The 23,021-nt window shown below is 36.3% G+C and overlaps 2 protein-coding genes across 4 annotated transcripts; both read left to right on the plus strand.

Moving 5' to 3' along the window:
• The first annotated feature begins 3,754 nt into the window (after positions 1–3,754).
• On the plus strand, positions 3,755–13,912 carry LOC108989795. 2 transcript variants are annotated; one of them, XM_018963534.2, is made up of 11 exons: positions 3,755–4,047; positions 4,298–4,608; positions 5,410–5,487; positions 5,605–6,173; positions 9,760–10,389; positions 10,507–10,661; positions 11,937–12,151; positions 12,283–12,413; positions 12,530–12,855; positions 12,984–13,087; positions 13,542–13,912. In XM_018963534.2, exons 2-11 carry the CDS (start codon positions 4,320–4,322, stop codon positions 13,610–13,612), a joined length of 2,568 nt encoding a protein of 855 aa, XP_018819079.1. In that variant the 5' UTR covers positions 3,755–4,047; positions 4,298–4,319; the 3' UTR covers positions 13,613–13,912. The 2 variants fall into 2 exon arrangements, with proteins under 2 accessions (XP_018819079.1, XP_018819083.1); XM_018963538.2 differs by lacking the exons at positions 12,984–13,087; positions 13,542–13,912 and having other exon boundaries at positions 12,582–12,742.
• Positions 13,913–16,124: 2,212 nt separating this feature from the next.
• Positions 16,125–21,337, plus strand: LOC108989797 (probable serine/threonine-protein kinase PIX7). Of its 2 annotated transcripts, none has more exons than XM_018963539.2 (6): positions 16,125–16,492; positions 17,686–18,023; positions 18,160–18,295; positions 19,414–19,550; positions 19,630–19,753; positions 20,461–21,337. In XM_018963539.2, the coding sequence occupies exons 1-6, from the start codon at positions 16,279–16,281 to the stop codon at positions 20,973–20,975; spliced, it is 1,464 nt and encodes a 487-aa protein (XP_018819084.1). In that variant the 5' UTR covers positions 16,125–16,278; the 3' UTR covers positions 20,976–21,337. The 2 variants fall into 2 exon arrangements, with proteins under 2 accessions (XP_018819084.1, XP_018819085.1); XM_018963540.2 differs by having other exon boundaries at positions 16,125–16,483.
• Positions 21,338–23,021: the final 1,684 nt, after the last annotated feature.

The following is a 23,021-nucleotide window of genomic DNA, read 5'->3' on the forward strand; positions in this document are numbered from 1 at the left end:
CATTTAAAAAAAATTGAAAAATCGGACCGGAAACCGGTAAAACTGGAAGTACCGATTTAGGAGGGTAACCGGTGCGTAATCGGTTTTGAAAAATACAAAACCGGTACATATCAGTTCGGTCTTAGATTTTGTCCAAAACCGAACCGGTTACACCCCTAGTTAATATACTGTTGATTGAGCTAAGAGTTCTGATCCTTAAAGTTGTTATTTTGGAATTGTGACTTGATCTTCTACAATAACATGCTGGAAATGTTAACTTTTTGTGGGCTGGCAAGGTTAAATTTCATTAACTTGTGGGCTGGTTGTAACTTTTTGTTAAGTTTGTTGAGCAAGTTATTTGTTAAGTTTGTTAAGTTTGTAAATACTTTTGTGCATGACTATACTTATATGTGATGTTTCCTCATAGATATATTAAGATCTGATTTGTTAAGTTGGCTATATTAAGTGCTGATTTGGTAAGGGAGGTTGCTGCTTTGTTGGCCATTTAAGTGTTTTAGCTTGGTCACTTCTCTTTTATATGCAGCAAGGTTGCTGCTTTGGACTACTTCTAAACATGTGTAACTTAGGATTAATGGACTGTAGTGGTGGTTGGACTTTGGGTTGCTTTGGCTAGCTTCTAAAAATCAATATGCTTTGAGAATTTCTGATCTGATTTTGGATCATGGCAGCAACCCAAGTGGAGGTTTATTTTTTGTTACTTCACATTTACATTTCATTATATTAGGACATAAATGTACTTGGCCTGCTATTGAATGCTATTATATTATACTCTATGGAGAGTTGATATTATACTAGTTGGTTTTGTATTATAGATTACTCTAATTAGGTTAACATGCTGTATTTTAACTTGCAAATTTCTAAATATTTAGAGTTTAAAAACCTGAATTTTAGCTTGCATATTCTGTTGGGTCAGAGTTCAATGACTTGAATTTTAGCTTGCATAGTCTGTTGTATTTTAGGATTTCAGTTTGGACATATGAGTTAGGATTTATTTTCTTAGTAGCTATATTACGTGTTTTGATGAATGTATTACATGATTTGAAGTCCTGTATATATAAGTTAAGTTGTTGTATTTTGACTTGAAAATTTCTTACTACTCAGAGTTTAAAAACCTGAATTTTAGCTTGCATATTTTGCTGGGTCAAAGTTCAAGGACTTAAATTTTAGCTTGCATATTCTGCTGTATTTTAAGATTTCATTTGAACATATGAGTTAAGATTTATTTTCTTAGTAACTATATCATGTGTTTTGATGAATGTATTACATGATTTAAAGTCCTATATATGTAGGTTAACCTGCTCTATTTTGACTTGCAAATTCCTTAATATTCAAAGTTTAAAAATTGAATTTTAGCTTGCAAATACATTGGTCAGAGTTTAAAAACCTGAATTTTAGCTTGCATATTCTGTTGGTCAGTTGTTATCCTTTTGTCTAACTATTTAAAGGATGGACACTCCATTCGAGGAAGACCCTTTCTTTACCACTCTCTTACAAAGTGGAGGAGAATGTTGCAATAATATTCCAACATACACGCAACATTTTAATGTTGTGGTTCAAACAACTCCATTGACGGTGAAAAGAGGCCTCTGACAAAAAAAGTTCAAAGAAGTGCACCTTTCACTGAAGAGGAGGATAAACTCCTTGTCTTTACTTGGCTCAACATTAGCATTGATGCCATACAGAGTACCGATAAAAAATTCACTCAAATGTGGGGCATAATTTTTTATTTTTATCACGAGTATACAAAACTAAACACTATGAACCGTTCTGTAGGGTCATTGATCAATCATTGGTCCATGATCCAGAAATGCACAAATAAGTTTTGTGCATTTTTAGCATGTAGATTCATTGCACCCGAGTGGTGCGATTGAGTAAGACAAGATATGTACCATTTTCCTTTAATATTGCAATTATGTAAGTAAGATTTATTTTCTAACAACATTCATTCACATTTTCAGATTGAAAAAACAAAAATAATGTACAAAGAGATGGAGAATGAAAACTTCACAATGGAGCATTATTGATGTCTTTTTAGACACCAATCCAAATGGTAGCAACACATGATTTAACTGAATACGAGGAGAAAGTCACATGATAAACGTTCAGCCAATGAGCAGTCAAGTGAAGTTGCCAACGACGTTGTGGAGGAGAACGTTGAGAGGCCTCTGGGCAAAAGAGCTGAGAAAGAAAACTTAAGGACGCGGAAGTCCTAGGAATCATGTGATGCTGAGTTCCACAAGACGTTAGCTGGAATGATTGAGGATAGATGGTTGTTCATGGCAGAAAGGAGAGCATGGGTGATGAAGGCAGAGCATGATAGATGTGCACAACTGGAACTTGATAAGAAAAAGTTCGAGGCGGAGATAATGAGCAAGTATCTTGCTTGCATGAATGCCATGTAGAAAGCCTAATTCCTTAATATTCAGAAAAAAAAAAAGTATGAGGACTCTTTGAATGTTTTTGAAGGTACATCTAACAAATCTACATCCACACTTCATGGAAATGTGTAACTATTGGTACTGATTTCAGATTTCCAGCTTTTAGTGGCTGTCTAGCCACATGTTTTGCATAAACATATGGCTGTCAACCACTATGAGATCTAAATTTTGTAGGCTGGATTGTGACTTGTTAAGTTTGTAAATACTTTTGTGGGCTGAAGTGCATTTTTCCAGATTTGTGGGTTGAGGTGTACTTTTTGTGTAAATACTTGATTTGATTTGTTAAGTTGGAAATTGTTTTGATTTCAAATTTTTGTGGGCTGAGGTGCATTTTTCCAGATTGAGTTGACTTTTTATTGTGGTTTTGGGATGGCTCATGGTCTGATTTTAGATTTGTGGTTAGATTGCTTGTTATTTCTTTAGTGTGATTTTTCCTCATGAATGGCTCTGTTTTGTGGATTGTATGACTTTATTTGTGATGGTTCATGGTATTTTAGGATTTCATAATTGTGGTTAGATTGCTTGTTAGTTATATTGCTTGTTATTTCTGATTTGTGAAAATAGAATGATGTTAGGACACCTAATTTGGATAATGATGTGAAGGTAGGAAACACACACACGGGTTGGTGTTATTAGATGGATCTTAAGTAAGGAATCTTGTGTATTTGGGGGATGTGAAGGTAGGAAACACAGTTTAAGTATTAATCAGGATTAATGTTATCATGGTTTAAGTATTTCGATTAATGCCACCACGGTTTGTGTTATTAGATGGATTTTAGATTAATGTCATCATGATTTAAGTATTAATAAGAATTAATTAGGTAGAGAAAAAAATTAGTTGAGAAATAATAATTAAAGTATCAAATTAAATTATTAATTAACATATAGTTAGTATAATTATAAAATATGAAAAAATAAAATAAATATATTATGATTAAATAATTATTTTTATATTATTATTTTGACTAATTTAATAGTTAATTTAATCTGAGATTATGACTAGAGAGATTTTGAATTTATAAAAAATATATATTTTTTATCAAATTTTACAGATAGTTTTGATAAATCCAATGTCAAACTCAATGTAAGCTTTGTGAAACTCAAAGTCGGGTGTTTTCGGGTTTTCAATTTTTTCTTAAGGTGCCGATTGGAGTTGAGATGAAATAACTCGAAAAGAAAGTTAAAAATTGAATAAAATTTTATTAGAATATTATTTTTTAATATTATTATTATTTTAAAATTTAAAAAAAATAAATTATTTATTATATTTTATATTTGATGCGATGAAATGAAACAATTTCACTGTCGGGCCGAAATCCTCTCCGTCAACTGTCTCTCGGCTTTCTTCTTCTTCAGATCTTCTCAGTTTTCTCCATTTTTCAGATCTACTTTTTCTCCCAGCCCCCCCCTCCTTTTCTCAAACGCAACCCTAGCGCCGCGCCGCGCCGCCCCACGCCACGCCACGCCGCCGACACCGTGACACCACGTACGGTCCTCCACGTCGTCGCAGACTCGCAGGGACAAGACCCATCTGCTCGTGTTATTCTTCGGCCGCAGGTCGACGCCCACCTCCACAGTCCATTGTCAATTCCGTTACTCCACGCCGTAGGTAATATGCAATCCGCCATTGTCAAATCTCTTAGGAGCATCGGCACATTTTTTTTTTCCTTTCTAAGAATGCCGGCACTTGCACACTACATGGAGAGAGTGGTTGTGTGGGCTGCAGTGTTCACGATACATAGAGAATTAGAAAATTTGCATACCCTCTAGTAATTCGGGAGGGGTTCGAGGGGCGTTGTACTTATAAAGATGACTTCTTTTTTATGAGTATTATAAAGATGAAATCTTTGATTCTGCAGATATAAATAAGTTTTTGGGATAATGAATTTTCTGCTGCGACCTGCTCAAAGTGCAGCTGCGGAGGAGCTGTCTGTTCATGAATCTCCTGCAGACATGAATTATAAGACAAAACCTGCAGCAACTTTGGAAGGCCTTATAGCTGGAGATCCATATCCACAGTATTCCACGGTTGAGGATCGAAATGGAGGGTCTGTTGGAGTTGAAGGTGAAATTGGCAGTGTTGGAGGTCAATCTGCAGAAAGTGAATCTTCTTCTGTAGTGAAGCATTCTGACGTTTCTGAAGAAGAAGGATGCATTACCATTCCATGTGGTATGTCCTTACAACTATAGTGAGTTTGTGTATTTTCTTTTTCAGTAATACAGTAATATGATCACAGGCAGACATTTACATGAATTTTGTGTATATAGTTGCATCGGATGTTCATTTTGTGTGAACTTTTGATGGATGCATGCATGAGTCGAGAAATCTAGTCAATCGAATTTAATAGGGAAGGTACTCATTAAATGAATGAAAAAAAAACAAAAATTGGACTTAACCAAACATGGCCTTAGTATTCTGCAGCGGTTTACTTTTGATCATTGCACTCTCTAGATCAAAGGATGAAACTTGAAAGTATCTCTACTGTTCCTTAACCCCTAGGGGGTGGCTCAAGTGGTAAGAGCCTTGGTCTTCGTGGTATGCTCCCTTCTGGTCTAAGATTCACTTGGATGGAAACAGTTTCTAGGGGCTATTGAACTGGAGGAATTTTCCCTTGAATTACCCAAGGTATACTTGCCGAGAGCCCATGCACCCCCGGGATCAGTCGAGAATTTGTTCTCAGATACCCGATGCCAATTAAAAAATTTTCTACTTTTGCCTTAGTCTTTTAAAGAAATGTCACTACTTTCTTACTATAGCAAGGACTTTGTTATAGAAAAGATGAGGATTCCCTAATATTAGTTTTTGACTCAAATGCTTGATTGATATGATCCTTTTTTTTTGTTAGTTATATTGAAGAATGGGTTTCTTTTAGTCTTACTTTAGCATGCTTTGTAATGTGCTGTATGAGATTCTCTTCATAGTTTACTTTTTCCTGTCCCAGTGCATCAAATGCTTGGTCTTCTTTTGTAGGTGAACTCCCCGACAATTGGAATGATGCAACAGATATTCATTCATTACGCAAAATGGACCGCTCTTTTGTTTTTCCTGGTATTTGTTTACTTCTTAAATATCTTACTTCTTTCATTTCTTGCATGCATTGGTTCTTTTTCCATGATCAAGATGCTGCATTATTTACATGGGACCTGAATTCTATTTCTTATACAGGTGAACAAGTTCATGTCTTGGCATGCTTGTCAGCATATAAGCAGGATACTGAAATTATTACTCCGTTTAAAGTTGCTGCAGTAATGAGTAAGAATGGCAAAGGGCAAAGCCCTATGAAACAAAATGGAAAAATGGAAGATGGAACGAATTCCATGTCTGAAGAAGGGAAAAGTCCAGACGGTCAAGATATTGATAAGAATGACGAAAGGCTATTAAAAGAGAAGATTGATCCTGTGAAGGATGTCTCTGCTGGTGAATCCCTTTTAAGAATGGAAGATCACAAAAGACAGACACAGATATTATTGCAAAGATTTGAGAGCTCCAACTTTTTTGTTAGAATTGCAGAGTCGGGCGAGTCATTATGGTCCAAAAAAATTTATCCTGAGAAGTCTTCAGAATCTCTGGGGATGAATGGTCAAGATTCTACTGCAAATGGAACCCAAAAAACAGCAAAAAGCATGCCTCATTTTAATGCAGTTATTGATAGAGGAAATTTTGATCCCAATATCTCTGGTGGAGTGGCAAGGAATTTTATTAAGTGTTGCTCTCTCTCTAGTGGAGACATAGTGGTATGTGCCACAATCTTCTTGGTCGATAAAGAAAAACAACTTCAGATGTTTTATTTTGTAATGATTTACATCTGTTCTTGCATTTATAGTTACTCTTACATGTAGAGAATTCATGGTGTATATTCATATGTGCCAGCATTGCATTTGGGAGTTGGATGCTATTATAACTTAAGCTTGATATTTCTCTGATATGGTGTATGTTCTATTCTGGTTCGAGAAAGCGTCCTGTGTGTGATACAAAAGTGAAGATTCTATATCTAGCTGTAGATTCTGTAGATGATATTATTTTCATGTTTTGAAGCTGCCAACTTGTACCACAGAATTTTGTCTCACGACTGACATGTATTTACTTTACTTAAACTGCATAATTAGTATAAAATCTCATCAGTTTTTCAACTGTATATTAGATTTGTTAATGATTTTTACAGATCGAATATGTTGGAATCAAGTTAGCGGTAATCTCTTTATTGTCCTGCATCTAGAAACTCCATTTTTTTTTATCGGTAATCTAGAAATTTTATTCATAATAATAGGCAAAGCCCAAGTACACAGGGAGTATATATGAGAATTACCTAACTATAGTTTACAACTGAAAGTAGAAAGTCATGGACATTAAGTCCGTTACAATCAATGGCCCCCACCCAAGAAAAGAATATTAACCACAAGCTGAAGATCTAAGTTATTGATTGAATATTTAGACAAAAGCTACAAAAAGTATAGAATGATTTTTTTGGCGAAAGCTAAATAATTAAAAAGCTAGGTAAGGGCTAGATAGCAAAAGGATTTTTTTGTTGCATGATGGGTGGCTAATGAAAAAAACCTGTAATTTCTTTTATTATGATGGAAAGAACATTTCAATTTAGATTATAGTAAATACAGCATATAGCCACAGCTATTAATGTTCCTAGTTTGGTCAAGATCTGGAGCAATCAACTACAATTTATACCATACTTGCTTTGGAGGCTACTAATCACATGGAATCTTGTGCTTTGCATCACTAAGCAAACTAGAATCTGAAATTTAAGGATTTTGGTCATAATATATCCCCATTGGCTGTCTATCTGGTTTTTATATGTTTTGGACCCAATCCTCCTCCATGAACGTGCAAATGATTTGTTTTTTGTTTTCACCCCTTTGTTTGCTTTTCCTACTACTAAGTTTGGCAATTAGGATAAAACTAGTCGTCGACCCGCCTAATATGCAAGAATAGGTATAGTAGAATGGTCAAGGGGCGAGGAAGTCAAAGGGGTAATAACAGAGTCAATAGCTACAATATCATGAACTTGAAAAATAATAATAAAATGATAGAAGAGTTAAGTGGTGGGAAAGCCAAAAAGACAAGTAATAGGAAATCAATAACCACTATAAGATGCAAAGTCTTTTTTTCCTATCTATTAATTTAGCAGTCATAAATGGTAGGAAACCTTTTGTCTTCAAACCATTTTTTTTTTAACTTTATGTCAAAAAATTGAGTGGATTTATTGTAGAAATTAAGACAAGCTTGGAGAGTGAGATAAGATGAGAATTTTGTGAATAAGAGTTAGATAGTTTGTGAATAGTAGTGAGATAGTTTATGTTAATGTTTTATAGGGTTTTGGGAAATGAGAGAGAAAAAGTTGAATAAAAAATATTATAAAGTTAAAATATTGTTAGAATATAGGTTTTTAATATTATTTTTGTTTGGAGATTTGAAAAGGTTAAATTGTTTTTTATTTTTTGTTTGAAAATTTGGGAAAGTTATAATGATTAGTTAGAAAAAGTTGTAATAATTAGTTTGAAAGTATTTGTGTTTGAGTGATGTTTGGGAAGGAGATGAGATGAGATGATAATTTTTTCCAAACAAGCCATAAAACTATCTTTTTAGCATGTGAAGGGTTGGGATAGGTCAATAAAATAAAATGAAATGATGGGGTGGCTCAATAGAAATGAAGCAGTTGAATGTAAGATGTTTTGCCCACCTAAAAGGGACTTAATGTACATCCGAAAATGACGGGATTTATGATGCATGAAATCTAGTTTGGCAGAACCTTGTGTCTAAGTCACAAGTTTTATGTCACTTCTAGATGTGCATTTTAAGTTATTCCACTCTCTACAAAATTTTACTGGAGGAAACAAGGGGTGATGCTAGTTTGTATTAAAATTAATTTGTAAATGTGCTTACGACTATAAACAATTTTTTAAAGTAACATTGGGAGAGGTGGAGGGGATCTTGTGGGATGTCAAAGCTCAATTGAAGGGAGTTATGGAGTATGTGAGAGATTTGATGATTAAAGTGGATTAGGGGTTGGACCAAGTCGTGGGTTTTGGTGGTGGGTCGAGTATGGATGAGGGAGGGCGGGGGGTAGATCCTTCGAGTTTGAAGGCCACAAGTATGCTGTCAAAGGGCGTTTCAACACCATCACAGATAGGGTCGTTGGATGCTGGCATCTTTGTCCATGCCAGTGTCAGTATGCCTCCTGAGGGAGCTGTAGGGCCTTAGGCGTCAGATGCAATTGGGGTTGGTACTTCTGTCTAGAGTTCATCTTTAGTTGAAGATGAGGGTCCCTCCAAGGTCTCGAGTACTTTGGAAGAAACAATCAAGCCTCTTTTAGAAGATGCAAACAGGGTTACAGAATGTAGTGCTTCCCCTACCTGTTCTACTTAGGGAGCAGTAGGGTCAGACAAAGTGGCACAACAAGGATCGTCGGGGGGTGGTGCAAATTCAAGCAATGTTGATGGAGGGGAGGAACTTGTAATGGTGACAGAAACAATGGACAACAACCATATAGCTGTCGAGCAACCATATGGCGGGAAGGAAACTAGCGGTTTGTCGTTGGCACCTTTAGAATCGGGAGTGCAGTTGGGTACTGTTGCTGGGGATAATGTCATTCCCCTGGTTTCTCTTCCTCTGATAAACAATATAGCAGGTTCAACATTGGATTGGGTTCTAAATAAAGTTAAAGGGTTTCAGCAAATCCTGGGGCTTTCATATGGAGAATATGGAGAATATGAAGACCAATTTAAAGCTCTACTCACTGCAGTTGAGGCGAGCCACGCTCTTGAAACCAAATCACATTTTAAGAAAAGCAGGGAGTTAAAGCGTCTTTCATGGGCAATCAACTACGATGCTAAAGGAGGTAGCTCAAGTCGGAGAAGACTAAAGGGAGGGCGTTGTGAAGACAATCTCGTAGTGGGATGTTCGGGTAGAGGATTAGTTTTACGGAAACAAGGGGCTGGGTTGGGGAGGTGTGTTACATTCCAATTCGGGCTTGGTGTATTTTGGATAGGTTTCATGGGCTTTTTGGGTCATTAGGGGCTCTCTTGTATGGGCTAGGTGTTTTCTTGTATACGTCCAATATACTTGGTTACTCCTATTGATATATATATAATATTATTACTTATAAAAAAAAACAATTTTTTAACATAGATGTGTGAGTTTAGTGCACTCACTATGATGCTTTCTATATTGTTTTATATTGCGTTACGCCGTTAACCCATATTTTGGCTGTCAGAGCTGAACAATGTTTTATCTTGATGCAGTTTGCTGCATTTTCCAGTCCTTCAGATTATTGGTTCTCATCACATTCTATTGTTTGGAAGGATGCAGGTGCTTTTGCAGGTCAATGTTGGTGTTGATTTTCCAAGAGACCCAGTCATTGAAATTCTTCAATTTGAGAAATCTCAGGACAGAAATATGTCTTTTGGAAGCCAGGACAACTTAGTTTCTGCAACTCAGGACCCAAGTGGAGAACTGTTAAAATGGTTGCTTCCCTTGGATAACACTCTCCCTCCCTCTCGTCCTTTATCTCCTCCTCTAATTTCTAGTTCAGGAATTAGTACTTCATCTCAAAAGTCCACCTTTTCATCCTCGTCTAGCTCTCAACTCTTTTCTTTTGGCAATTTTAGAAGTTACTCCATGTCATCACTACCTCAAAGTACTACACCACCTCCTGGACCTCTTAAAGTTTCTAGTTCTAAGCCAAGCTTTGACCTTGAAGATTGGGATCAGTTCTCACCTCAGAAGCCTTCAAAAAGTCAAAAAGCTGGAGGTGAAGACCTTTTATCTTTCCGTGGTGTGGCTTTGGAGCGAGAACGTTTTTCTGTTCGTTGTGGACTGGGAGGTATCTATATACCAGGTAGAAGGTGGAGGAGAAAACTTGAAATTATTCAACCTGTAGAAATTCATTCTTTTGTGGCAGACTGCAATACAGATGACCTTATTTGTGTGCAAGTAAAGGTATGAGTGGTTTCTACAACTGTATCTAGTCATTGGATTAAACTACACTTCTTCCCTAGAATTTATATAATATTTGACCTAACTATGTAGAAATGACATGTTGGTTTTGGGATGCAGAACATTTCTCCAGCACATACACCAGATATTGTGGTATACATAGATGCTATAACCATTTTTTTCGAGGAGGCTTCCAAAGATGGACCACCCTCATCATTACCAATTGCTTGTATTGAAGCTGGAAATGAACACAGTTTGCCTAACCTAGCCCTCAGGTTGGTTTTCACTCTGGGCATCTTAATTTACTTTTCGCTGTAAGCTTTTTACTGTACTCCCTGGATGTATCACTGTTCCGATCTATAGTGGTGATTGTGTATCTACTTCGTTTAACTACCAATAATTTTTGGTACTAACATATTATATATAGTGTATTGATTGCTTTGCGAATTTCAATTCATGGGACAGTGCCTTTGTTATTTGCATGATAAGTGAGGAAATTTTGATCCAGCAGATCTGGAACTAACTTGATGCAGAAAAAATGCTTGTCTATGCTAATGTTGGCATAACAAAAGGCAACTACCTTAAGTTTAGCTGATGCACACAGTAATAATAGCACCACTTTCCCACTCTGTAGCTACAATAATTTGTTTAAGATCTGGGATTTAGCTCAGCAACAAAAGGCAGCATGAAGAATGAAGTTGGAACTTCGAGCAGGAAATTTTAGGTTCAAGAGTCTCAGGAAAGATTCCAATTCTGACATGTATTCTAATAAAGCTGGATTTGTACTAGACCTTTAGCAACCCACCATCCAATTCTGGCCCTTGATTGGATGTACATCCTTTTACTTTTTGCTTCTTCAAGTTCATTGAATGTAACATGCTAGAAAATGTATTCAAAGGCCATAAACTAAATTAAAAAAAATGGTAACATATAGAAAAAGGTAAGAGAGGCCAGCTAAATGTTGGGCCAGTTTTGGAGGACATATTTGCATGGTTTATCATTGCTTGCATCTAGAGTGTGCCCTCATCAGCTTTAATCTGTAATGTTTCTTGCAGTATAATTTGTGAATGAATTTTTACGGACTTGTTCTAACTAGTCCGATGTCCTTGCTTGTTAAGTCCTCTAGGGAGATGAGAGAAATGTGGATTTGCTGCCAGCCCCATGGTTTGGGATATTTTAGATTGCGGGTCTATCATGTTCTAAAGGTTTTATTTTGAGAAACTTTTTCTCAGTGAGCTAATGGGAAGTAGAAAATGATAAGCTATAGCTCCACTTGTTTAGAAAGCGATAAAAGTGCTAAGTATAAGAGAGAGACCTAGAGAAAGTACCTCCTATAATGTAAACCTTTTTGGTATATGTTTCTCAGTTATTGAGAAGATAATAAGAATGGGGGAGAGAGAGAGAGAGAGAGAGAAAGTTGGTCTAGAAAGGTGGAGGACATTTCATGATGTGATTGGTCAAGTAGGGAGTGGGGTGATGTGGAAAGAACCTCAATTTACTGTTTGCAATCATAAGCTGATATGTTCCCTTAAATCTTTCCCTCATGACAGAAGAGGCGAAGAGCACTCCTTTATTCTTAGACCTGCAACTTCACTGTGTAAGAATCTCAAGGTTCATGGTGAAAGAAGCTCTCTACCATCACATTTGCAGGCTGGAAATACAGCATCAAGTTTGCAACTTCTCTCCAAGTCCATTGAAGGAAAGAAGAGTTCTTCAACTGCTGATCAGTATGCGATTATGGTGTCATGTCGGTGCAACTACACTGGTATCCATACTGCTCTTAGTTTACCATATCATCTGAAGGAGATGCAAGTAATATTATGGAAAAATCATCTTAAAGAAGTTAGTTGTTTCTTATTGTTGCTATTCCTATGCCGTGATTTTTGTTGAATGTAGAGTCAAGATTGTTTTTCAAGCAGCCGACAAGTTGGCGACCACGTATCTCAAGGAATTTTATGATATCTGTTGCATCTGAAATGTCAGGGCATTCTCCTTGTTCCAATGGAGTCTCCCAGCTTCCCGTTCAGGTTACATATGAATTTATCATTCATCTATATCAGTTTGTGTGGGTTCTTCACCTTTTACTCATGATACTATGCATGATACTATGCCTAATTTTTATCTGACCAGTTCAAATTCTCAGGTCTTAACTCTTCAGGCTTCAAATTTGACATCTGAAGATCTTACTTTGACAGTTCTTGCTCCGGCCTCATTTACTTCACCTCCATCAGTGGTGTCCTTAAATTCTTCACCATCCTCGCCAATGAGTCCCTTTGTTGGGTTTTCTGAGTTTAACGGAAGGGCAAGGCTGGGCTCAGCACCTCTTGCATCAGATGATCAGAAAGAGAACAGTGATGGTGGAGCTCGATCAGTTTCCTTTAAAGAGCAGGCTTCTCCCGCTTCTCATGTTGTTCCTGGTACTGGTATGGGTTGTACACATCTGTGGCTGCAGAGTAGAGTTCCTTTAGGGTATGCCTCCCTTTCTTATTCTTTTTCTTCTCTCTCTCCCTAACTACCCCTTCCCCCCAAACAATATTTTTATGTGTGTGTAATGAACTAATAATGATGATGATCTCATTTTTTGATGGTTATATTAGATGTGTTCCTTCTCAATCTACGACAACCATCAAGCTTGAGCTACTTCCATTGACTGATGGCATAATTACCCTCGATACATTACGAATTGATGTCAAGGAGAAAGGTATGAATCTGTTTATTTTCATTGTTTGCATGCTTAAGGTGTTAGAAAAGATCACTATTATCTTTGAATTCATGAAGAAATGCTCATCTTCATGGATGGAGCTACAGTTTTGAATTTTATGAACAGATCTACAAATTGCCACCCACAGGTACTAGACTATAGCCTTGTTTTGTAACGGATTCTCGAAGGTCCTTATTTTGACACTCCTATTTCCAGCCACTGGTCCTACTTCTGGTTGTTTGGTATCCAAATCGTATATAGCATCTGTCGTAGGCTAATATTTGTTATCAGTTAAGGGTTTGTCTAGTGCAAGGCTCTTATCTGGTTTTATGATTGCTGCTTCTTGTTTATCCTAAAAACTGGTGGACTGTTTTTATGGCTATCCTCAAGAGTAATCCAAAAAATAACCACAAGTGATGAAATTCTAATTGAAATTTACCGTCTGGCATAACAGGTCTTACCTACGTCCCTGAGCATTCACTGAAGATCAATGCAACTTCCAGCATTTCCACAGTGATTATATAGGATTGAAGATTTGTAACTAGAATTCTCACCACATTATCTTGAACAGCAGAAAGAAGTTGGAGGTGTTATCCAGCCATCAGGCTTGCAGCTTTCCATCCAGACAACTAGCACCAAGCAAATTTATTTTTCCTCTCCTGCTGTAGTTCTCGTTCTCATGTTAATTTGTTTGTGAAATATAGCTTCACATTGTGTGCTGTGAAACATGTTCTTGAGAATCGGAGTTGTTATATACCCTTTGGAGGAAAAGGATGTACGCTTTGTAGATTATCTACTCCTGTGAAATTTTAACTCATTTCATCACTGCTTTCTGTATAAACGCAGAGAAATCATTACAGGTCTTTCCAGAGTGATGGTGGGTCTGATCTTGGGTGTTCTAGTAAGTTCATATCATTTCCTTTTCTTCTTCTGTTTATACATTATTCCATTTCTTAATTTCTTCATCCAGCAAGATTATTACAATCGTTAATGAATTAACATGCCACACTTCGTTTTTTTTTTTCTTTTTTGTTTTTTGGGTTTGGATCTTCCATTCCCTATAGAATTAGTTCAAAGTTTGAACGCTTCATGCTTTTTCCAAAGCTTGACTTTTGAACTAAAAGTTTTAGAATGAAAGTAGTTATGATAATGTTATTTGGGGTGTGTGTGTGTGTAAATATATATATATATATATATGTATATATATATATATATATGTGGGACCCCATTATGGTTCAGAAATGTCTACCCAATGGCCTAAACTCTACCTACTTTTATTCTATGGCCAAACCTGACCTAAAAGGGTCCCTACTTCCAAGTGGCTAGCTACCTTCTATATGGGAAGTGTGAAAACGTTTACCTTTACCTGTTGGAAATTGTTATAATTGGAGCATTACCAAAAAACCAAGAGAAATCATATCCTCCCTTTATCATCTTTATAATTGGAGCAATAAATATTCCGGACCAGTTATGATTGAATTCATAGCTACCTTTGTCCCATGCATTTTATTTAATTCTAGGATGCTATAGAAAAGGGTTCTTCCCAATTTGAATAAATTAAAGTCTTTTGATATGGATAAATGTCAATGCGCAATGGCTTCAACTAGCACACAAAGGTATTAAACAACTATTTCTTCTTGTTTTTAGTTTGAGAAAATCTATTTAAAAGTCTTATTTTTAGCACACCTAACACACCATTGATGTAGAAGCTTTACACGTCAATGATGCTAAAAAAATATTGGTATTTGATTTTTTTTTAAGTTAAGATATCGTTTGTTTTTGTAGATGAGATGAGGTGAGGTGAGATAAAAATTAAAAATTTAATAAAATATTATTAGAATATATTTTTTAATATTATTTTATTTTAAATTTTTTAAAAAATTAAATTATTTATTTTATTTTATATAAAAATTAAATAAAATTATAATAATTAAATTAAATTAAATAAATTGAAAAGTTTTATAAAAAGAATAGGCTAATACACCGATTTTTGTGTAACAAAGTTCTTTTAAATGTCAAAGCACAATGACTTGAACTTGCACGCAAAACAAAAACTATTTTAATAACAGATTTTTATGTAAAAAATTTGGATTTGGATGGTTTTTTTTTTTAAAAGATGAATGACTTCATATATTAATCTATCTCATGTTGGAAGAAAACTTTATTTTATTTATAATATAACATCAAATAAAAGTAACATGTATCAGTATTTTATAATTATTTTAATAATATTTTTTTATTTAATAAAAAATATTAAGATATATATTGATAATGCAATTCATTCTCAATTTGTTTTTTATGTAAAAAAATTTGGTCGATAAATATTTTGAAATTTTCATTAATAGTACGAAAATTTTGCTCCATGAGATGAATGTGACGCGAGGGTTTGCTTTTGTGTCTGCCCACCGAAGACCGGCACGTCACCATCCTATGTGGGTCCGAAACCTTTTTATTCTCTCTCCTGCCCAAACTGCCCGGATTGGCCACTCGTCTCTCTTTTTCTGACCTAAATGCCCTCCTTTGTCTCCAACGCACACCCACCGTCGGGCTTGTGTTCCCTACGGCCAAGCCCGGGCAGCTAAACACCCACTGCCCCTTTTTCTACGGTCAGCTCGATTTGCTTTTTCTGGTCTTCGATTCCCATGTAAAAATAAGAAATAAATAAAAATAAAAATAAAAATGAAAAGACAATACTGAGATGGATAGATAGATATCTGATGATTCAGAGTGTATATCTGATATTTCCAAATTCCTATTTTTTTCCCCAGCTTTTAAGCTGGTCAGCTTGTGAGAGCCCCTCTGAGATTTCTGTATCTTTGAGCAGACATTTCTGGGTTCCACTGAGATTTGTTACTTCTCTCTGGTAAGTGGTAATGCTATCACTGTTTTTTAACACCAACAGTTCCACAAGGTGATCAGTTTTGGGTTTCAAGGTTTTCTTCAAAACATGATCTACTCCATGTGATCTGTATATTTTCTCATCTGGGTTTGTCGAGTTTTCGCTACTTTTCGGCTTGGGAAAAAAAAAAAAGGGGTAAAGTTTTGAACATTTTGGTACTATGTGGCGAGTTTGTTTTTGGGTCTGTCGGTAAAGAAAGACTGAATGGTGGTGGTGGTGGTGGGGGATGTGGGTATCGGGATTTGGGCGTTGTGATGGTATGTGTGGCTTGAGTGTTTAGGGCTAGTGAGGAATGGGATTGGGTGGTGAGAATGGAAAGGTGGAGACTTGGGAGGTGGGCAAATCAAAGGGTGCGATGAAGAAGAAGAAGAAGAAGGAGAAGGAGGAGGTGGAAGAAATGGGAGAGGAGGACATTGGTTGCTGGGTTAGGCTGAGGTTCCTTGGGAGCTGCATTTCTTCAAGATCCAAAGTTGATAGCTCAAGCAGTGGTACCACTGGTAATTACGGTAACTTCTATTGTCTTTGAACCATCTTTTGGTTACTATGTTTTTCTAGTTTTAAAGCAGTCATATGTTTCTGGTTTCACACTTCCACTTATTTTGATTTCACTTGGATGTGTTGTTTTCTTGGAATTCTCTATTTTCGCATATGTCGTGGATTAAGTTAATCAACTAACTAGTTCATGTTTCCAGATGTAATTATTATTGTGATCTTCACTAATGGCCCAAAATATTGCGAGTGATTAACGGATTATAACTAGAAAACACCATGCGACGTGAGGAGATTGCTTGAAGGTGATCCTATAGAACTTAGTTTGTTATCGGTTATTTTGATAACTTCTCACTTTACTTATTAAAAAATGATAACCTCTCTCTCTCCCCACCCCTTTTTTCTGGGGCGGGTCTTTTTGGCCGGAGTGAGGAGATTACTGTGAAAGAACTGAGAAGCTTAAGTTTCCAAGAAATAAATTGAAAGATAGCCGGTACGGTCTTTGGGGAAAATGTTATTTATGCCTTGTGTTTTTTAGATAACATGGTTGATGGAAAAGTGGATAGGTTTTATCTCTGAGCAGAAACTACTTAGAGCTACATTTCATAGAAAGAAAACCTTAAACTAGAACTCAATCCCGAAAGCAACGCTAATCTGCTAGAGCTTGCTCTCTAGGCCTACACATAAGACCAGGCTGGAGGAAGGTTTTCATGTACACAAATAAGATTCTTGTAGTGGCCTTTACTTGAAGCAATCATTGCACAATCAAGTAGGATAAATGTTTGTAGCGAGTGTGTCTTTTATATGTTCATACTTTTTTACCTATAAAAAAAGCATGATCATTCTTTTTCCATTCTGTAATTGTCTTTTGGCTTGTCATCCAGAGCTCTCCGTTACACTCTCTCACTCCTGACATGTGGAATACATCTAAGCTTGTTGCATTGTATTTTTTATTTTGTTCATTTGGTTTTCTTTGGACGCCTTGTAATCTTGTCAAAGTCTCTCATACACTGGTCCATCTTCTGCTTTAATTGACTTTTCATGCATGTACTTGTATCTAGAGTCTCTACTAATTGTAGATTTTTATGCTTATTTAAATGAGTGGCATAATGGCACAACACAATATGTAGGAATACTTGATGTCCACCTCCCTAGTTTATTCTTTTATGTTAATTTACATTCTTATATGCTGGTTCTTTGTCTTGGTCAGCTGAAAGTAAATCAACGAATGATACAAACAGAGACCAACCGGCAGCTCCAATTGTCTCATCCTCAACCACTAGTAGTGCCGAAAGTAATTCATCCACTTCCAAACTTGAAGAGGAACTTAAAGTTGCGTCTCGTCTGCGAAAATTCTCATTTAATGATCTTAAGTTGGCAACGAGAAATTTTAGACCTGAGAGTCTTCTTGGCGAAGGTGGTTTTGGTTGTGTGTTCAAGGGGTGGATTGAAGAAAATGGAACTGCTCCTGTGAAACCCGGCACTGGGCTTACTGTTGCTGTTAAGACCCTCAACCATGATGGGCTTCAGGGCCATAAAGAATGGCTGGTTTGTAACTTTACTTTCCTACACATGAAATTTAAGCAGCGATTCACTGCCTTTTTTTTCTAAGTTTTGGATTTTTTTCTTAATTCATTCAATATATTTGCCTCTCTCTCTATCTCTCTCAATTCTCATATTACAGGCTGAAGTGAATTTTCTCGGTGATCTTGTTCATCCGAACCTAGTCAAACTCATAGGTTACTGCATTGAAGAGGACCAAAGGCTCCTAGTATATGAGTTCATGCCTCGTGGGAGCTTGGAGAACCATTTATTTAGAAGTATGTGACTGCCTTTTTGACACTCTATTGTCCTTTTTCCTTCACTATTTCATTTTTTGTTCATAAATGTGACACCCTTTAGGCCTTTTTGAATAAAGGATCTTTCCATATAATTATAGGTTGGTTTCAAAGTTCTCTCTCTCTCTCTCCAATATACCTAGAGTCTGAATAAAGCATCAATTTTTGAAATATTTTCATCAAACTAAAGTTTTAAATTCTTCAGGGGATTACATTCTCTCTCAAATATATCATGGATGTGATGGATTCTGTTGAATGGGAACCTTAAGTAGGGAAAAAAAGACATTTAGCTCTAAATTTTGGCAATATCATTTAGTAGGTAACTTATTTCTAAATGATATGGTGCAGTCTAGTGGTCAAAGGGTGGACTTACGATGAACTGTAGACCCAGACATCCTAGGTTTAGTCCACAGTAGAAATTCCCCCGGATTACCCATACACAGTTCTGGTGAGTGGAGTTGTGTATGCTAACTTACAGTCAAAGCAGGTTTAAAATAGAGCATTCTTGGGCCTTTTCCGGAAAACATTCTGCAGAAATATTAATGCAGCCATGTTATTTAGATTCTCAATTAGACACCTTGAACTGAGTTTTGTGGTTAGATTCAGAAGGTCCTTGTCTAACATTCTGCTGATATTAGTCTGGAGATAAAGCTTCCTATGGAAGTCGTAATTCATATGTTTAAATACTGCTGTACTACTGAGGAACAATCTTAGAATTTCAAAAAACTTAGGATTAGATGGGGCTAAGACACCGGTGCCAATCGGAAAAAAAACAATTAAGAATCTTGGAAAGATCACTAACTGACTCGAAACATTTTTTGTACAAGTTACTTGAATGAAAAAAGTTAGAAAAGGAAGAAACAAAGCTTCAAGAAATATAGTACACCGCAGCGTGATTTATGTTAAATGGTTTTTTTTTTTTGCAAGCTATCTCTTAATGTTCTGTAGTATAGCCGCCTCATGCTTACTATTTAAGAGTAGCATTTTGGAATTGTGGAGGCTCGTATCTGCTTTATTGGCAGGTGCTTCTATGTGACGATGCTCTGCCTTTACTTTGCCTCCTTGTTTGATGTTCTCTGAATCACATGTTTTATATGCAGGGTCCTTGCCTCTCCCATGGTCAATTAGAATGAAAATTGCACTAGGAGCTGCAAAGGGTCTTGCTTTTCTTCACGAGGAAGCAGAAAGGCCAGTTATATATCGGGATTTTAAAACCTCCAACATCCTATTAGATGCAGTACGTAACTAAACCCAAGTCAAAACAACAATTTACCATTGATATCGTTCATCATTATAATAATAACATGCTCTTTCAGGACTTCAATGCAAAACTTTCTGATTTTGGACTCGCCAAAGATGGTCCCGAGGGTGACAAAACTCATGTTTCTACCCGTGTGATGGGAACCTACGGATATGCAGCCCCAGAATATGTCATGACTGGTAAGTGTTGATAAATTCATCCCCCCTTCCACACTCATGTTCTCATTCTTTCTCCCTTTACAATGGATGCATGCAGTAGTCATATTTCTGTTGAATAAGTAGGGTGGATTATGATCTTGCATTCTGTATAACTACGTATTTATATCAAGTAAAGTGGCAGTTCTAAGCTTGTTGAATCTGAGGCTGGAATTTCTTTCCCTCAATAATAGAATGTAAGAGATGAAATGTTCAAAGACTCTTATCTCTTGCACAGATAATAATAATCTAACTTGGCCTCAAATGCATTGCTTCTGTTTGATGCATATGAATACACCTAATTGCAAAAGCATTGAATTCTTTGCATTGCCTGGCTCTTGCCAATCTTGTCTCATGTATTTTTTTTTTCCCCTCAAGTAATTTATGTTTAGTAACTTGCTAAATCAGGTCCTATTTTTTTAGCTGTTTTAGATTGGCTTGGAGGCAATATGCCCTTTATGGCCTTGTTAAGTCAAATACAGGGCTCAGAACCGCAATGGTTGGGCAAAGGTCTATAGTTTCTTTAGTTTTGCTTTTAGGAAATAAGGGGGTGTAACCGCTCCCTATGGTCAGTCATTTCTATGTTTGGTGTCTTGTGGAAGTCATACTTCCTTATTTTGTGTTTTACTTTTCACTGGCTGCGTGAAAAATTTCTGGGATGCATTCAATGCTTATGCATGCTTTTGTTGCAGGACATCTTACATCAAGGAGTGATGTCTACAGTTTTGGTGTGGTTTTACTTGAAATGCTGTCGGGCAGAAGATCCATGGACAAAAACCGACCTAATGGTGAACATAACCTTGTGGAATGGGCTCGGCCGCATCTAAGGGAGAGAAGAAGGTTCTACCGGTTGATAGACCCTCGGCTCGAAGGTCACTTTTCAATTGGAGGAGCCCAAAAAGCCGCACAACTGGCTGCTCACTGCCTTAGTCGGGATCCAAAAGCCAGACCCCTAATGAGTGAAGTTGTTGAAGCCTTGAAACCTCTGCCAAACCTCAAGGACATGGCAAGCTCATCATACTATTTTCAGACTATGCAAGCTGACCGAATTGGGTCCCCAAATGCTAGAAATGGCATCCGAACACAGGGAGGATCCTTTTCAAGGAATGGGCAGCAGCAGAGGAGCCTTTCCATGAATGGTTCCCATGCTTCTCCATATCACCATCAGTACCCTCACCAGTCTCCGAAACCCAACGGTAAACAATAAAATTGGCTGTGGTAGTTTCTCTCTCTCTCTCTCTCTCTCTCCCCAACCCCTTGGCATCATTCATTTCTTTTTGCGCCTTCCTTGGTAAGGATCGATCTTCTGTTAAAGCAATTGTTCTTAGAGAACCAAAAAGCAACAGAGAAATATGCTTGCTTTTATGTTGTTTAGAGTTGTGACCTCCTTACCGAGGAAGAATGTAAGGGCAGGTGAAGCTGATTGAGGAAAATGTGTATGCCAACCAATGTATTCCTCCAGCTTGTTTGGAAATATCGAAGTGTAACCCTCCTGTTCCCTTCTTTCTTTTTCCTTTTTTCCTTATCATCTCATTCTTGATTTAATGAAAGTGTGCCATGTTGTATGTTTCTAGTTGGTGTGGGAGTAGGGAGAGTGGCATCTTGTTTTTCTTGGCAAGAAGGAGAGTGGTAGCTTAAAAAATAAAAATCGAAGATTTACTGCTCAAATGGGGATGAGAGTGCTTGTAGGGTTGATTTTGGAGTGGTAGTTGTAGTACCGCTCAAAGATTTACGGCACATCAGGGTCACTCGTGTGATCTTCGTATACTACATGTTTAGCAATTAGGTAAATGGATTGTTCTATCATGAATAAGTTTTAATTTCTACACACTATTACTATTCTAGGATACACATGTTTAGAAACCCATAACCCCTTTGAAGAATTTCTCTATCCCTTAATTAATGCAAAAAATTTCTTGTCAAGAGCTTATGCACTTCTGAGATTAGTCGGGGATGCTTTTCGAGACACCCAATGCCCGAAGGATGTTGGTAGGAGTGAGACTTTACTTGGCCAATTCAAAGCATGGTTTCGATCTAAGTGCACTGTCTGTAACATGAGTTGTACGTCGGTTTACTTATGAATTGTGAGAGTAAAATTTGAAAGTTTGTAATATGACTTTTTCAGTGTACCCTACCCTCTTATGCACTTCTCTCTTGTTATTACCACTTCATTTCCTGCCCCCCCAACCAAACTACCAAAGATAACAACTTCCTCAGAATTCAATAATATTTCATCTCTTTTGGAGCAACAAACAGTTAACACCAATATTTAGAGGTGTAACCGGTCAGGTCCGGTCCGGTTTTGGACAAAATTTAAGACCGAACCGATATGTACCGGTTTTATATTTTTCAAAACTGATTACGTACCGGTTACCCTCCTAAATTGGTACTTTCGGTTTTCGGTCCGGTTTTTTGATTTTTTTAAAATGTAAATTTCGTAATTTGTCATTAAAAATTTATTTATATAAAAAAAAAACTTTTAGTATAAGTATTAGTTATAATCTTTTAGTAAAAAATTTTAGTATTAATTATAAGTATAACTATAATCTATAGTCTATATTAGACTATTAGTATTATTTATAAACTTATATATTAGTATTACCATTTAATGTAATAATTTATAAATTATAATATGAAATTATTTCATATATATGTATATATATATATATGAAATTATAAATTAACATTTAATGTATAAATTTATAATTATGAATTATATATAAAAATTATTTATATTAATATTTAATATATATTTAAAATATTTTGTATAAAACTTATATATAAAAATATTATTTTTTATTTTTTTTAATCAACCTGTCCGGTCCGGTCCAAAAAATTTCAAAATCGAAACTGACTGATTTTTACATTTTAAAAACCGGTTCCAGACCAGACCAATTCAAAATCGGTAAAATTGGTTCGGTCCGGACCGGTTTTCCGGTTTGAGTTTACACCCCTACCAATATTCCTTATTTATGTGGAGCATTGTGTCATGTATTCGATCCAAGTGCACTGTCTGTAATATGAGTTGTACGTTGGTTTACTTATGAATTGTGAGAGTAAAATTTGAAAATTTGTAATATGACCTTTCAGTGTACCCTACCCTCTTATGCACTTCTCTCTTGTTATTACCACTTCATTTCCTTCCCCCTACCAAAGATAACATCCTCAGAATTCAATAATATTTCATCTCTTTTGGAGCAACAAATAGTTAACACCAATATTCCTTATTTATGTGGAGTATTATGTCGCGTAT

Source organism: Juglans regia, chromosome 16, assembly GCF_001411555.2.
Source record: "Juglans regia cultivar Chandler chromosome 16, Walnut 2.0, whole genome shotgun sequence".
Classification (NCBI taxonomy): Eukaryota; Viridiplantae; Streptophyta; class Magnoliopsida; order Fagales; family Juglandaceae; genus Juglans; species Juglans regia.

Bases quoted from the DNA above. Each gene is read 5' to 3' on its own strand.
- LOC108989795 (XM_018963534.2), top strand. From the start codon at position 4,320: ATGAATTTTCTGCTGCGACCTGCTCAAAGTGCAGCTGCGGAGGAGCTG. The intron at 6,174-9,759 runs GTATGTGCCACA...GGAAGGATGCAG, and splicing joins TCTCTAGTGGAGACATAGTG to GTGCTTTTGCAGGTCAATGT. The intron at 10,390-10,506 runs GTATGAGTGGTT...TTTGGGATGCAG, and splicing joins TTATTTGTGTGCAAGTAAAG to AACATTTCTCCAGCACATAC.
- LOC108989797 (XM_018963539.2), top strand. From the start codon at position 16,279: ATGGGATTGGGTGGTGAGAATGGAAAGGTGGAGACTTGGGAGGTGGGC. The intron at 18,296-19,413 runs GTATGTGACTGC...TTTTATATGCAG, and splicing joins GGAGAACCATTTATTTAGAA to GGTCCTTGCCTCTCCCATGG. The intron at 19,551-19,629 runs GTACGTAACTAA...ATGCTCTTTCAG, and splicing joins CCAACATCCTATTAGATGCA to GACTTCAATGCAAAACTTTC.